The 16,478-nt window shown below is 23.4% G+C and overlaps 2 protein-coding genes across 3 annotated transcripts in view; both read left to right on the top strand.

Moving 5' to 3' along the window:
- LOC129606079 (CD63 antigen) overlaps positions 1-16,478 on the top strand; it is a 62,928-nt gene that overhangs the window by 30,601 nt on the left and 15,849 nt on the right. The window lies entirely within an intron of this gene.
- Positions 12,788-13,390, top strand: LOC129606020 (uncharacterized). The gene has a single exon (XM_055516070.1). The coding sequence runs from the start codon at positions 12,788-12,790 to the stop codon at positions 13,388-13,390; it is 603 nt and encodes a 200-aa protein (XP_055372045.1).

Genomic DNA, 16,478 nt, shown 5'->3' with positions numbered 1-16,478 from the left:
TATCATTTTATCCTGATTCCTGATTATATATAAAAAGGATATTTTGTAAATTGTATTAGAAAAAAAAAGTTATAATTTGCGCCTTAAAAGTTTTTCTTTTTCAGACAAAAAAAAAAAACAAATATTTTCTTTTACAATAGTCAGCAAAAACAAAAAAAAAGGTTTATTATTAAATTTAAAGTTTTCATGTTGTTATTTAAGTTGCCGTTTGTTATTTTTAGTACTTTTCCAAAAAATTTTTGGAAAAAAGTGCTTATTAGTTTCACTCTGTCCGTCCGTCCGTCTATGGATATGTTTACAAAACTTCTACATCCTTTAAGATAGAAAGCTGAAATTTAATATGTACATAGATCTTTACTAGAAACTTATTTCCGTAGAAGAAAATTTTTACCTATCTCCCCCCTCTAGAAAGTATACCCCTAAAAACCCTAAAAATGCTATTTAATAGTGCATAAGCATTTTTCGAATTTTGCAAACGCAGAAAGCCAGTGGCTTGCTTCTCCTATCGCGACATACTTTAGTTAAACTTTAAAAAAACAAAATGGCCGTTCAAATTTACCGTTATCTAAAATCCGTTTTTTTTCTTTTAATTTTTGTTGTCGTTTTTCTTCTAGATCCCAGGTTGTGAAAACCTGAAAAATTAATAGTTTTTAGGCACTTATAAATAGTTCATTTCGGTAGAAGAAAATTTTTTTACATCTCCACCCGCTTTCAAGTTATCGCCTCTTGAAATTTGTAATATTTGAATTTTTTATGCCTTATATTTCCGAAACCGCGAGCTTTTTCAAATTTCTATGAACGCAAAAAGCTAACGGTAAATTCCATGACATTAAAAAATATAATTATTTACCTTAACTCACACAATTAACCCCTTAAATCGAGCGTTATGTAAACCCCTTTTTATATTAATTTTTGCTTTATTTCAAAGACTGCATGAATCGTTCATCCTAAAAATATGCAATCCTAGAAATAGTTTCCTATATAAATGAAATTAATATATTAATAGTGCGGTAGGTATACATAGACTGTATTTAAAAGCAGTATTTTCACTTGTGCTTTCAATACAAGGAAAAAGCACTAAAAATACAAACCATTGGTTTGATGCAACATTTCTTTTTTAAATTTAGGTCAGAAAAAAAATATGTTTACTTTTTTTTTCTTATTATTTTAAAAGCATTTTTTTTCTCTTATTTTGTTCAATTTTATTTGCTTTTCTTTTAAAAAAAACTTCCCCACTTTGTATAAAAATGGAATCTCTTTAATTTTTGTTAAGAGCTCTTTAATTGACACTTAATTATGAGAATGACTTAACATTTTATTAAAGCATATTGCCGTATATTGTAACTTATTTCGAGAAAACAAAAAAAAAAAATCAAAAGCAAAGAAAATTTTCATATACGAAGTTCTCACGAGTGTGTGACCAACGTATAAACTGTTCTATATAGTTTTACTCCCTTAAATTGCGAATATATATGTATAGTATGTTAATATTTAACAATAATAAGGGATAAAATAAAAATCTCTTGTACAAGTACATACTTACTCTTACTTATGTATTAAATAATGGTCAACATTATTACAACAAAAATTTGTCATATTAATAAAATGTGTCACGTAATTTTTGTTTTGTTCTTGCTTTTATGTATGCATACATGTATATGGACCTCCTATATGCTTGTGCTTAAAAGTTACACTCTGCGGTCATTGAAACATTGAAATAGAGACACACATTTTTATACTTAGAACATTTAAGATTTTTTTTTTAATTTATATGATTTTCTATATGTTATTAATGTATTTAATTTTTATAAGTGCTTATATATAATAAATAATTTTTATGAAAGTTTTACAAAGTTTTATGAAACATTTAATTTATATTTAGAATCAGCAATTATGTGACTATTTTGGTTAAGTGATTTTTTTATTGTTGTTCTTAAATACTTTAATTTTCTTAAATTGTAAAATTAAGTATGGTATTAGAAGTTATTTATGATAACTAAATTTATGCTAGCTAAAGTTATTGACAATATTCATAAAAATAAAACGAATCAGAGCAGAAATTAATTTTTTTCTGATTGGAAATTGAAATATAAAGTAAAGAAATATACAACAAAGAAGTTACTTTAAATTTTCGAAAAAATTCATTAGCATTATTAATACAAATGTATATACATTATGTAGATTAGAAAATGAATTAGCTATATTAAAATTGGAAACTGAACACATACTGTTTTAGGTGCCAATTAATCAAAATTATATAAAAATTTTAAATATAGTAAAGTACATATTAATGAAAAATTCAATTCGCAGTAATTATCAGCTCAGTCAATTTCTCCGTGACCTGTCCTACGGTATTTTCTAGGTTATTTTGTTTTCAAATAAAGTAAAGTTTAATAACCTCTTAAAGCTTAAAAACGAAAAAACACTTGTATAAACAAAATATTTATTCAAAAAATATATATTTCTAAATAGAATACAGACATATTTGTATACACTTTAAAAAGGAATTAAAAAAAATCCGAAATTTAGGTAAGAACGTACAAAATTAGAGACTTAAACTCACAAATTTTATTTTAGGTCTAATATAAAAATTTTTGCTTTTTAGGGTGTAAAAGAGCATGCAAAACACCGAAAAAATAATTTCTGGAATTCTTTCGAAATCATTGCATTTCGCTCTTATACCAATTCTCTCTTAACCCAGGGACATAGGAATTTACAGGCTTAAACCTATAATATTACTGTGAAATTTTAGATTGATATGATAAATTTTATTTCATTTTATGTAATACAAATTGTTTCTAAAAATTTTCTCACCAAACATTTGAGGCACTCAGCACATTAGTGGCCTATCTTACATTTTAGCAAAAATGAGTTATTATGTTCAATAGAGCTGTAATGGGTTAAAGAATTGTTCTATATTTTCAAAATATTTAGTTTACTCCTCTTTTCACTCAATTTTGACATAAGTTTATTTTTACCTTTTAAAATTTTTTTTTAAAATTACATATTTAACATTTCAATCGCGATTTATTCGAAATGTTATTTTTATAAGTAGGCAATTAATGTGCTGAGCTCCTTATTTACGAGTATAAGTCTAATTGGAATACAATTTTCAAAATTGAAAATCATTCCATCTGGATTAAATAAATTGTATATGAATGTAAACCATGTATTTGATACTACATTGCAAACATTTTTGGAAAGTCAAATCATGTATATATTTCCTAATATCAATTTTAATTCAAACTCTTAGAAACTTTCCATATACTTTTAATTAGATCTAGATGTACAAGATATTTTTCTCTCTTTCCAATTAAAATAATTTTATATTGTGAGATACTAAATTTTATACGTGCAATTTAATTGCCTAGAGACTGTCATTTAATACTTAAATTAATTTTTTTTTTTATCTATATATTAAAAAATTTTGATTTTTATGTGCATACATACATACATATACGCATTTTTCGTTTAACTTTAAAATTAGGTTATATCAATTAACCTTTGTTCTCATATTCAATACAGAAACAGCAAATAAACTAAAAATTATATATATATATGTATATAATATATATTCGTTCATTATTATGACATCTACGTTGATATTTTATAGAATATTTTACATTATAAGACATAGGCTAAGTATTAATTTCTTTCTATTTAAAAAATAGAGCTGAATTTTTTGCCTTTGTTTTTTATTTAAATATCATTCCATTTCTCTATAATATTGTGTTCTCCCTAATTGTGTCTTTATACTCCCACTTTTCAGAAATGAAAATATCAAAAACTCCTACTTAAAATGTTACAAAATTTAGAAATGAATTGGTGTGTACGTAAATGTAGGTGTTGTTAGTATTATATTATAAATAAACAATAATAGGTCTCTATTAATAGTTAAAATGTAAAATGGTTAAGAAAAACAAACCCTATAATAGAATAATAAAAATGTTTTCAAATCGTTCGCCTATCTTTATTTTTTACATACATATATAAAAAATAGAAAAAACATGAATTCATTATAATCGCCTTCAAAAATTGATTGACCTTAAAATTAAATAAAAAAAAAAATTAAAAATTCGAAAAGGTTTTCCATTTCTTTTTATAGAATAGAACTATATCTATAAGCAGGTGTTTGAAATCTTAAAAGGTTTTCTTTTTTTTGGTATATCCTTTTTCTTATATTTCGATTTTTATATTCATGATTTCAGAATTCCACTTAAAATTCACCTTGATTATTGAACACTGTTATCCTTAACCATTTTCATCACTGCTTTAATGCTAGTTCAAATATTTTAAAATTTAACAAAAAAAAACTATTAAAACTAAAAAGGACGTGAAATTTGCTTTTCTTTTAAATTTGAACAAAATCCTAAAAATATTTTCTTTGTTTCTTCTTTATTTAATATTTATATTTTGATTTTATAAAATAATGGTCAGCCTATTAACCCTCTGATCTATAATATAATCTTTATATTTGTCAAAAATCACAAAAAAAAAACAACATTTTGGATAGGGGGTTAATCGAGAGTTCGATAGAGGAAAAATATAAGAAAAGAATTAATATTCTATTCACGTTGACGATGATTTTGAAATCTGAAATAGACATTTGTATTAGTTTTGAAGTCTCCATTCTCTCTTTCTTTTTTGACATTCGCCCTTCTTAATTTTTATTTTATTTCTTTTTTTTTTTTTTGGTTTTTGTAAATAAATAATAGAAAAATAGATTATAGAATGCATGATTTCTAAACAGATCCCTGCCCCTGTTTTTTTTTTGTTTAATTTCTTGCAATATTTTTTATAATGATAAAAGAAAAATTTCTTTTATAAAATATTTTGATTTCACGCTTGAAAAAATTTATCGCGTGCAAAAACTAAATTTCGTTACCAAAAAAGAAATTTTTTTATTTTTTGTTTTTAAAATTCCTTCGCATTGTACCTTTGCTTCTATAAACAATTTATTCTCCCCTTGAAAATTTTATCAAAATGGAAAAAAACCAAATATAAACATTGAATAGAATTGGGGTTTGGGCTAGCCCCATGCTAAAATATTTTTGCTACAATTTTTTATTTTATTTATGTCGTTTTACTAACTTTTTTTTTCTCTCGGTATTGTCATTTTCTCTTTCTCCCTCTGTTTCTCTTGTTTCATACATAATAGTCTGTCCGAATTCATAAAAAAATGGTTATAAATAAAGAAACCATTTAAAAAGAAAGGGGCATTTCCGATTGTGTACAATTTGTTCATTTTATTTGTATTTTTTATTAATTTCTATTTTTTTTTGTATGTATAGTTTTTGAATACCAAATTACAAATTGATTAACTTAATTTCCTTTTGTTTTTCTTTTTAATTTTGACAACTTTAAATTATTGCGAACATAAAAAAGAGAAAGAGGAGAGAAAAAAAAGGAGAAAATATTAAGTTTTTCTTTATTTTTCATATCACAAGAAAAAAATGAAAATTTTCCACATAATCTTCAAAAAAAGATAAAATAAAGTAAGGAAATAAAAAAGTTGTTATAAACCCAAAAGATACAAAAACAACAAAAATAAAATTGAGTCCCAAAAACAATAGAAGAAGAGAAAAATGTCCCAGAGGTAAATTAAATGTTTTTTTATTATTTTTCTATTTTTTGCTTTGTTAAAGAGAAGAAAATTATTTGTTTATCTCCTAACCAACCAACTAACTATATATATTGAATATTATTGAATATTAAGGGAACGTGTTTCTTGGTAACTTTAAGGAGGATTTTAATTAAATATATTTTTAATATTATGCTTAATTTAATATTAAATTTGAAGTACATAAAACTGAATAAAATATAGAATTTATTAAGGTTGATTCTAATATCGTAAAGTCAATTGTATTTTGCCTGCTAAAATTTTGAGTCCGAACTAGGCCACTGTTATACAATGTGAGTATCTGATTTCTAATAACTTTTTATATTAGTAAACATGTCAGATATTTTCCCACTATAATTCCTTATTTCGGCAATTAGATTGTTATTTCATAATTTCATTTTGAATATAGAAATTTATTTTTTTAAAATTTTATACTTAAAATCCCAATTTCGACATTTAAAAACTATTCAATAAAAAAAAATCTGTGTGGTTTTAGAGCATAATTGGGATTGATTTAATTGTTGTCTTATTGATTTAATTGCCTCATATTTGGCAGAAATATTTAAGGTGGATTTCAGATTTCGAATTAGTAATGGATTTAAGGTTGTAATATTTGAATTCAACTTTAATGTAATCATGTTCTGCCCAAATGTTATATATTCTTATTAAAAATTTATTTCTTGGTAACTAATTAATTACCATTTTGTTTACCAACTGATAGTAATATACTTATTTAAGATTTCCTTTTTCTATATATATTTGTCTTCATCAATTAACTTTGCCAAAGCCATTTAGAAGTTAATTAAGATAATAATTAACTTTCTAAAGCAAGAATAATCTTCCCATTCTAAATTATATGAGAATGATTCGCAAACAGAAAAAAAAATTGAGTAATAAATACCTATATAGATTTTTAGAGAGATTTTGATTTTTTTTTTGCCATTTCAATAATATATTTTGCTTTACAATTTGATTTATATACAATATTCAATCACATCCATAGTCCCACCATCGATTTAGAATTCTAATGTAAACATAGGTACATAGAAAATAAGAAGGACTAGTGCAAATACAATTATGTTTGAATATTTTAAATAATTCACGAAAGAATAATATACAATAGATCTAATGAATTTAATGTATAAAGTCTTCCAAGTCAATGTTCTCTCATCATTCGATTCTATAATTGAAATATAATTTAAAATCAATAAATTTTGTACAACTTTTAAAATACGATTTAATTTTACACCAACAGAAATACTATTATAAATTTAATTTTTCATATTTAACATCAATTTAAAAATTCATTTAAAATTTAAATAAAAAAAAAAAAAAACAAAATTTAATTCTCAACAATACTTTTCAACAAGCTTAAGTATAGTATATATAATAGCAATTACAATACCTAAGAGAATTTAGAATACCTATATTTGTATTTATATTTAATATGAATTTATAAAATGGGAATTATATAAGTTATACATAGCAACAAGACCATTAAAAAATAATACCGTAAACAAAAGCAACAGCAGTTCTATTTAAATCAACTAAAACCATCGTCCCAACAAACCCTCATCTTTCCCTCAAAAATAAAACTTCATTTTTCATTCCTTTTTTTTGTATTCCAATTCAATTGTTTTCGTATTCAAATGTTTTACAGGCAAAATATAATATAGAGTCCTTTTTTTTGTTTTTCTTATATATTCCAATTCTCTTCCTATATACATATATTTTTATATTATTTCTTTATTTATTTTTATCATTACATTTTGTCCATTTGATTTTCTCTTCTTTGTTTTTTGTTATCATTATTGTAAGAGTGTTGATAGGGAGATAGATTATTTTGTATATTTAATAATAGAAAATTTTTGATAGAAAAGAAAAGAGAAGGAATGATGTGGAAAAGAGCATAGAAAAATGAGAGAAGTGAGTTGATCCAATTCTTTTGTGTATTAAGTTTTGTTTGCATATTATATACATATACATATAAATATTGAAGAGACATAGACATAACAACAAATTTACCTATCATTTATGTAAGTATTTAATATTTTATCGCTTGGTATTTATAAATTTGTGTTTATAACCATAAAGTTTAACTAAATATATTTTATATTTTTACACAAAATGAGTATTAAATGATTTTGAAATGGGTATGAAATGGAATGCCACATTAAATATTCTTTTTATTATTGTTGTTGAAATATTTAAAATTTATTCTTGTTTCAGGAATAAATACCAGAAATATATGAATGGAGAAAGTTTGTTTTTTTAAGTTTTATTGATTTGAAATTCATAATCATTCTCTCTGCTCATTCTTTCTATACGCCCCATCATTACTTTTCAATTTTATGTGTTTAAATCTGGTTTAAAATTTAAATTGTTTCGCCCTACTTTCCTTTTTATATTCTCTCTTTTTCACCCTTTGTTGCAAACTTTTTAATTCTCTCTTTAAATTTACCTAAAAGTAAATTTTGAACTGTTAAGGAAGGCGTTCATTTGCTATTAAGAAATAATCTAAAAGCCCGGACTAATTCACATTCACACTCTTGTAATAGTAATTTTAATTATTAAAAACTTTTTAAATATGCAGTTTGTTCTTCGTATTGGAAACATGAAGAATATCCTTTTTGTTATTAAAGTTCTTGCATACATACATATATACAAAAAAATATTCAGCGTGAATGAGAAAAAGGATATAAAAATATTTTCCATTGCTGGTCTATTTTTCTTTTTTATATGTCATTAAAACATGACGTTCTGTGGGTGTACAAAAATTGATTGGTTAGTTGATAAGTTGATGGGTTAAATAAAAAATAATCAAAATAACAAAATAAAAATAACTATTATACACACCTGTTTTATTTTGAAAATTTTTCTAGGTCATAAAAACGTAATTTTTAACTACAAAAAAAAAAATAATAAAATTATTGTTATAAATTGAACATTGATTTTATTTGTACTTTTAATTTAATGGAAAATAACTATCATACTTTACAATAACATGTTAGGGTAAAATGTAATATTATAAAAAAAAAAATTGTAAAAAATGTTCAATAATTAATGAAACAATATTTAATCAAAAAACACAAAGGATTTGAAATACAAGTACTTACGTACATTACATACCTACGCATATAATTAGGTATGATATAAAGATATGTTTTTAGAATTCTATTTATGTACATACATATGATATTATGTTGTTTATACGAGTGTCATATTTTGTGTATTTATTTACAACTGTATTTAGGGCAGAAGGAAATTGCGTATTATTTTTTTTTATTTAAGGATATACTTGGATAAAACCTTAGATATACTTATTTCCAAATATATTTTGTGTTACCATAAGGACTATTGTATTATACATATTTAAATTTTTACCTATATATATATATACAAATGTACATATACTTAAAAGTATACACTTATTGTGTTTGTTCAGAACGCAATCATGTATACTTGGATTATACACATATAATTCAGGTATTTAATACTTATTCGTATGTACTTTAATTTAAAATTCAATATAATTAATTATTTAAAATTTTTAGCAGTAATTTTAATACTTATATTTAACGAATACATAGATACTTATGTAAATAGAATATTGATCCTTAATAAAAAAATATTTGAGGTTTTTTATGTTGAAAACTATAACTATATAAAATTTTTTTGGGTTGATTTTTTTTTTTATTATTCCAAATGAATATCTGAATAGTTGTATATGGGAAATTTTTGTTTTTTTTTAGTTTAATCCCATTAATTTTAATGAAAAAGGGAATTAAAGCTTGATTTGAATTTATTTAAAATTTTACTCGATAATATTTGCAAAGTTTTCAAATCAAAAAGTCAATTGCACTTTAATTTTAATTAAATTTTAGTTTTATAGAAATTTTAATTAAATTTGAATTATAGTTTTATAGGTAATATTATTGATAAAATTTTTAGAATTGATTTTCGATAATATTGTCAAATATTTTTGATAGTTGAAAGATTAAATTTTATAAATGACTGCATTTAATATTTGCCATGTACTCAATATAAAAATAAATCTGGGTTAAAATAAAATTTATATTATTTTAAATATATATATTTAATTTCGTGTAAAAGCACAATATTGAATTTCTTGTAAATTTTATTTTTGAATTTCTGAAAATTATATATGAAATTAAAATGTTATTTAAAGTAAAAAGAATACGAAATTAAAAGTTAAAATTTTGGCAAAAGTTTTCCTGATTTCATTTTCAAATCCTTGCAAAATGTAAGAACTATAGAAGCAGTCTAATTAACAAATTATTGAATTACATATATAGTATTAAGAATGAAAATTAAGGAAGATTATCAAAACAAGTGGTTTTTGGAAAGACATTTTTTAAAATTAAAACTGGAAAGTTTTAGAAAATTTACATTTAAATGAAAAATTTACAGTTTCGCAGTTCAAGGCATTCCTTTCCAGAAAATTTTCAAGAAATTATTATTCAAATTTCTTAATATCAAAATGTTTTTTTTTTAATTAATTCTATTTTCGAGGCTTATTATTCAGAAATATATGAAAATTAAAATTTTGTGATTTCAAACTACTTATAAGAATCAAAAATTTTAAGTTTTTAATTTTTTTACCCTATATAATTTTGCATTTTTCTCTTCGGTTTGATGAATGTTTTTATGTTTTATGGTTTAAATAAATAATTTGAGCCACATTTGTTACATGCTAATTTAAAATTAATATAAATTTTATCTACTTTTTATCAATTCTAAAATATATTGCCGAATTTCCCTCTATCAAATATTTTGTTTATATGTGTGCGATCATGTTAAAGAATGTAATTCAATCATTTTAATTTTACTCATTTTAACAAATTCGTGTACCCTGTAAGTATGCAATTAGAACACAAAATTAGAGAATTTCAATAAAAATCCTTTTCCATCCATTTGATTTAATAAAATTTTCAATCGAATATTAAAATTTCTTTATTATAAATGCTTCTCATTTAATCTCATTTGAGTATAACAAAAAAATATTCCCTTAAAAACATTAAGCTGTTCATGTTATGTGAAGTATTCACGAATTGTTTTCTACATACATATTCAAATATTATTATTAACTTGCAATTACTTTGTATAACAGTCGTATAATATTATTTTTGTTACTTTATGAGTTATATATATTTCTAGTTTATAAAAGTATATTCTGAAATTTAACACAAAGAATAATTGATTTATTATGAACTTATAGCATATTTTTAAATTAATCATAATGTTATTTTTATTTGGTCTATTATTTAATAAAAATTTGTCATATGACTCGCGTGTAACTCAAAAATAGAATAGAAACTCACAAGTCATACTTTTTTAAAATTAATTTTAAATTTCTTTCCCTTTTTCTATATACTCTACTTTCTTTTTTAAAGTTGAACTTTGGTGTTTTGTGCCCATTCAGTCTTTTAAAATATTACATAACTAATTCGTTGACCTTTAAAATCATATCAGAGACTATATTAGATTTTGTTAATATATAGATGTGCCATGTGCATAAGTATATGCTATAAAAATTCTATTTAAAAAAATTTAATAAAATAATAAATAAAAAAAAATGGAAAAAGAAGAAGAACAACAACAATAAATTAAATTTTATGCAAAATCATTCAGTTGGAGTACAAAATAAAGACGCACTCCCAGTTCCCACTTCATTCTTGAAAATATGAAAAAATTTTATTTCTATAAATTCATCCACTTAACAAAAAAACATTCAAAAACATATTTTCATTCATATCTTTCTCTTATCATATTTTTAATATGCCACCCTCTTATATACGACTATATAGACATATGCACATTCAATTTAGTCCCATAATACGTCATCTTTAAACATAAAATGTTATTACTAACAAAATATCAACATCATCATAATCATCGTCATCATAATCATTGTCGTCATCTTCGTCATCAATACAGAAAATGTTGATTATTCAACAAAAAAGAAAAAGGAAGAGAAAAAGAAAGAAAAAGTAGGCATAAATTTATAATATCCATCTCAATTTTCTTATTCTCTCACTCTTTTTCCCTCTTTCAATTTCAATTTATTTGAATCAACTGACTGTCTCAATTGAATATTTACTATTCAATTTTGAAATTATGTGTATACAGAAAGAAAGTCTAAAGAGATATGAAAATGAAAGAAATTTTTTTATTATATGGGTGGAGTAAGAAGGAGGCAGGAAATAATATTATGTAAATTTATAACAAGGATTTTACTTTAAGAAGGAAAAAAAATGCCAGGGTTTTATCATTATTATTATTGTTATTATTATTATTATTTTTTTGGAACCGAAAAGTGAAGGGAAAATTCGTATTATTGAAAAGAAAAACTTTAATGAAAAGTTCATAATGAATGTGAGGGATGCATGAAATTAGGATGATTAAAAAATAAGGACAATATTTTTTTTTTATTTGTATGCAGTACGTAAATATTTATATAAGTATATAAAAAGTAAGCATAAAAATATGATTAAATATTCTAGGAGATCGAGGACGTTTCTTTTTCCTATTTTTGCTCTTTTTTATGTTTTTTGTAATTTTTCTTGTCTCTTTGTTTTAAACGTTATCTTTTTCCGTATGTTTTACTTTAATTTTTTTTTATTTCTATTTTTTTTTTTTTGTAAAAAAAATATTTAAAATAGTTTTTCAAAATAAATTGAGATTTACTTAAATTGATGAAAATCCTTGAGTTTTTTTTCTTTCTTTATTTTACGTCCTGAATATTTTGCTCTTTTTACTTTACTATTAAAATAATTTTTGCAAATTAAAAAATAGAAAAAAGAATAGTAGAACTTTAGTATTTGGAACATTGTGTATATTATGTATATGGCTAAATTTTGAATAATTTCCAAAAAGGTTGGTTTTGAATAAATTGTTTTAAACTTAAATAAACTACAGCAATTAATTTTAAATTCCTTTTTATTCAAAAATGAATATCAAAATCTCGGACTATTGACAATATTTGTCATCTAAAAATGAATTTTTTCCTAAATTTTTATGATTTTTTGCAGTTTAAAATAATTCTCAGTTGATTTAATGAAAATTCTAAAAAATAATCTAGCTGAAAATGAAGATGATTTACAGAGGCTGTTATACACATTCAAGACTACTGCAGAGCACTACAATATGAAAATATCAGTGTCAAAGACAAAATCTATGACCATTTCGAAAGATTCACTCCGTTGTAAATTGGCGATAGACGGCACTATAATTGAACAGGTGATGAGTTTCAATTATTTGGGAGTTGAAGTGACCAGTGACCGGGATTCAAATAGAGAAGTAAGGGCACAAGCCAGTAAAGGCGCTGCAATATCGGGATACTTGCGTGATGTAATATGGAGTAACAGATACATGCTGTTAGATAATAAAATACGTATCTACAAAACATGCGTGCGTCCTATATTGACATATGCCGCGGAATCAAGATCTGACACGTCCAAAACAAAACAATTATTGCGAACAACAGAAATGAAGACACTAAGGCAGATATGTGGGTACACACTAAGAGACAAAAAACGCAGTACCGACATAAGAGAGGAGTGTAACATTCAAGATATCGTTCGCTGGACCCGTGACAGACGGCGATACTGGAGAGATCACGTCAATAGAATGGGTGACAACCGACTTGCGAAAATTACCATGACCAGCAAACCGAGTGGGAAGAGACCAGTAGGCAGACCGCCCAAAAGGTGGCGCGAATGTTGGACCTCAACCTCACAAGAACAATAAACGATAAAGCTGTAAATAATGTTCAAAACAGGCACTCTGCCTAACACAAGAAGAAGAAGAAGAAGAAAAAATAATCGCAAAACTAATATAAAATACACGGGATATAAAATCAATTACGAGATAAAAACCTCTAATATTTAAATCTAGGAAAATCTTGGAAAGCATTCACGTTGATAATCTGAAAATTTTGACTTTTACTTTATTACTAAAATCTTATTTAATCGAATAATATTCGAAATTTATTCAAATTTTTTTTTTAATGAAAAAGTTGTTCGACTGCATTTATGCAATACTAAAAGTAGGTTAATTGTTCAACTATATGCACGTTGTCATTTATGCTTCTGAATACTTTTATATGCAACATATTTTTTCTAGAGTGATATTATGCTTAGGTACACTCGCAATAGTTGTTATGCATTATAATTATGACAATCTGATTGGAAGATAATAATAATTTTAATATTACGATATAATATTAATTATTTTGCTCTACATGAATTTAAAAAATTTCATTATAAAAAATTTTCAACAACACTTGTACGAATTTCTGAAATACTTAAACTTGGTATTTAAAATAAATTTATTAAATTTAATAATTTTTTGTGTTGTGGTAAAAGATTAATAAATTTTTTTTTTCTCTTTAATTTAAAGTTTCTTGTTCTTAAGATTCTTGTTGTTCACAATATTAAGTTTTGATCCATGACCTATTAGTTTTATAGGTAAATTGCTTTTTTTTATTAAAATCTATTACCAATGAGTAAAATTTTATACTGCATCTCTAATTTCAATTAACAATTTGATTTTTACAACAAAATTGATTCAAATCCATTAAATCAATTTCACTCCCGGTAAAATTAAAGAAAAAAATTGAATTGGTATAATAAAATCTTAATCTGTTTTGATAAGAATATAAATTTTATCAGTAAAAACACATTCTATTGGCAGCTTATCAATACCGGAATCAAAATAAATAAATAAATACAAAGGGCACCTTTATCGCTATTACACATTTTTTACAAAGTTATACTTAGACTTATACGTTTTCAGTATTGTTTTTGTTTATTTTTTTTTTACGTCTGTGTAGGAACACTGTTATGAACAACCACACCTGACTTGTTTGGCAACATGTAATATAGTTGAATTAGTGAAATGCACGAATTTTATTGTAAAGTAAAAATTTAGAGGAATTGAAGAAGTATAGAAAAAAAATCAAAGGAAACAATATCAAATACATTTTTATCATACGCTTTCAAATGGAATCCTATGTAAATTGGAGCGGTACCCTTTTACAGATTTTGGAAATTCTAATTCTTTTAATGACCATATCTGCTGTTTTTGAAGTTTCAAAATTTCTTTTATTTTACAAGGAAGTTATAGAAAAAATGTGTTCATTAAAAAATTTTATAATTAATTTTATTGTTTTATTTATTTATTTTTTGAAATATGTGGTAGCACTAGAAAGAATTGCATGAAATTGCAAGCAATAATTCACATTTCATGCAGAAAAAATATATATTTTGTTTGAATTTGAATTATACAAAATTAAATGGCAATAAATTGTAAAAAATATTAATTTTATACGATTATTTAATTAATACCGTAAATAATATAACAATTTTACATTATTTCTTCTGACATTATTACATTGCACCCATAAAAAACCTCTTATTTATTTAGTGTTCTAGTTGATAAGATTTTTTTTTTTGTTTGATTAAATTTCTAATATGGAGATAAGATACAGTAAAATGGATTGCATTTAATATTGAACAAAATTTTATTGAACAAAACCTTTCCTGGGTGTAAATGGTAAATAAGAATGCAACGAAAAATAAAATAGTTTTTAATACTCTCTATATAATTCCTATATGCGTACATATTTTGCTTTGCTATCAGCTGTTGTACTTTAGATACTTTTGTGTTAGAACCCTAAGTATGTGAGTATGAATCACACATAAATCAAATGTAAATTATAATCAAACGATAATAAATTATTTTTAATGATTTTTAATGAATATTTAAACAAAATTTTTAATCATATCATAATTTTTACATTATTATTCTGTTAACTTTTGATTATTTTGTTATTTTTTAATTTATACTATGTTCAAATTTCAAAATTAATGATTCATAATAAATATATGATTAATTGAACTGTAATAATTTTCTTAATTTCGTAATAATTTGTAAAATAAATTTGATTAACACCCTTTAGAATGGATTAGAATTATAGATTTAAATAGAAAATTATATAATGTACATTACTACTGTAAATTAAATTTTAAAATTTTGAAAAACTTCACTGAATAAAAATTAAAACCCTTCCAAATCAACTATGATAATATTAATTATAAACTCAAACTGAGTACAGAGTATACCAATTGAAATTTTCATTATAATTACTCGTATTATTAGTTTGATTCCATTTTCATAGTCCTTTTTTTCACAATAGTAAATAAAAGTCATTAACAACCATAAGTCAATAACAACCCGTCTTCTTAAAACATTTACTGCATTTCCTTAAATATTTTATAGAGAATATGCTTAAAAAGGCGTACATATAATAAATCATTAAAGAAAATAAAATAATTTAATGCATTTTACTGTTATACCGGAGATAGTACAACCCCCCCATAGTCTATTAGATTATATAATCTGTATATAATCTACAAATCTATATATTGTGAATGAGAAAGGTTAACATAATAAAAGTAAAACTAAGGACTCATTAAATTTTTTTTATATTTAAATATAAAATTTTAAATTAAAGTAATCGACCTATATAAACAGTTCCAAAAAGCAAATGAAGAAAGAAAAAAAAAACTCGAATTCCTGTTATGCATTTTTTCAACATAGTTCCCTAATTATTAACAATAATTAAAAGAGACCTTTTTATTAATAAAAATGAGACCTTTATATTAATAAATTATAAATATTTCAGAAAAAAAAATGTCTGTAACCTTGTGTAAGTCAAACAACATCTGTTTATTTTCTGATTTTTTTTTCTTCTTTTTTTTGTGTGTATAAATTATTTACATATTTTTAATTAAAAAATTATTAATTTTCTTTTCTCTGCATTTGTATAGCTACT

The sequence above is a fragment of the Condylostylus longicornis genome, unplaced genomic scaffold (assembly GCF_029603195.1).
Source record: "Condylostylus longicornis isolate FDR11 unplaced genomic scaffold, ASM2960319v2 ptg000017l, whole genome shotgun sequence".
Taxonomy (NCBI): Eukaryota; Metazoa; Arthropoda; class Insecta; order Diptera; family Dolichopodidae; genus Condylostylus; species Condylostylus longicornis.
This window is presented reverse-complemented; position numbering and strand designations above follow the sequence as displayed.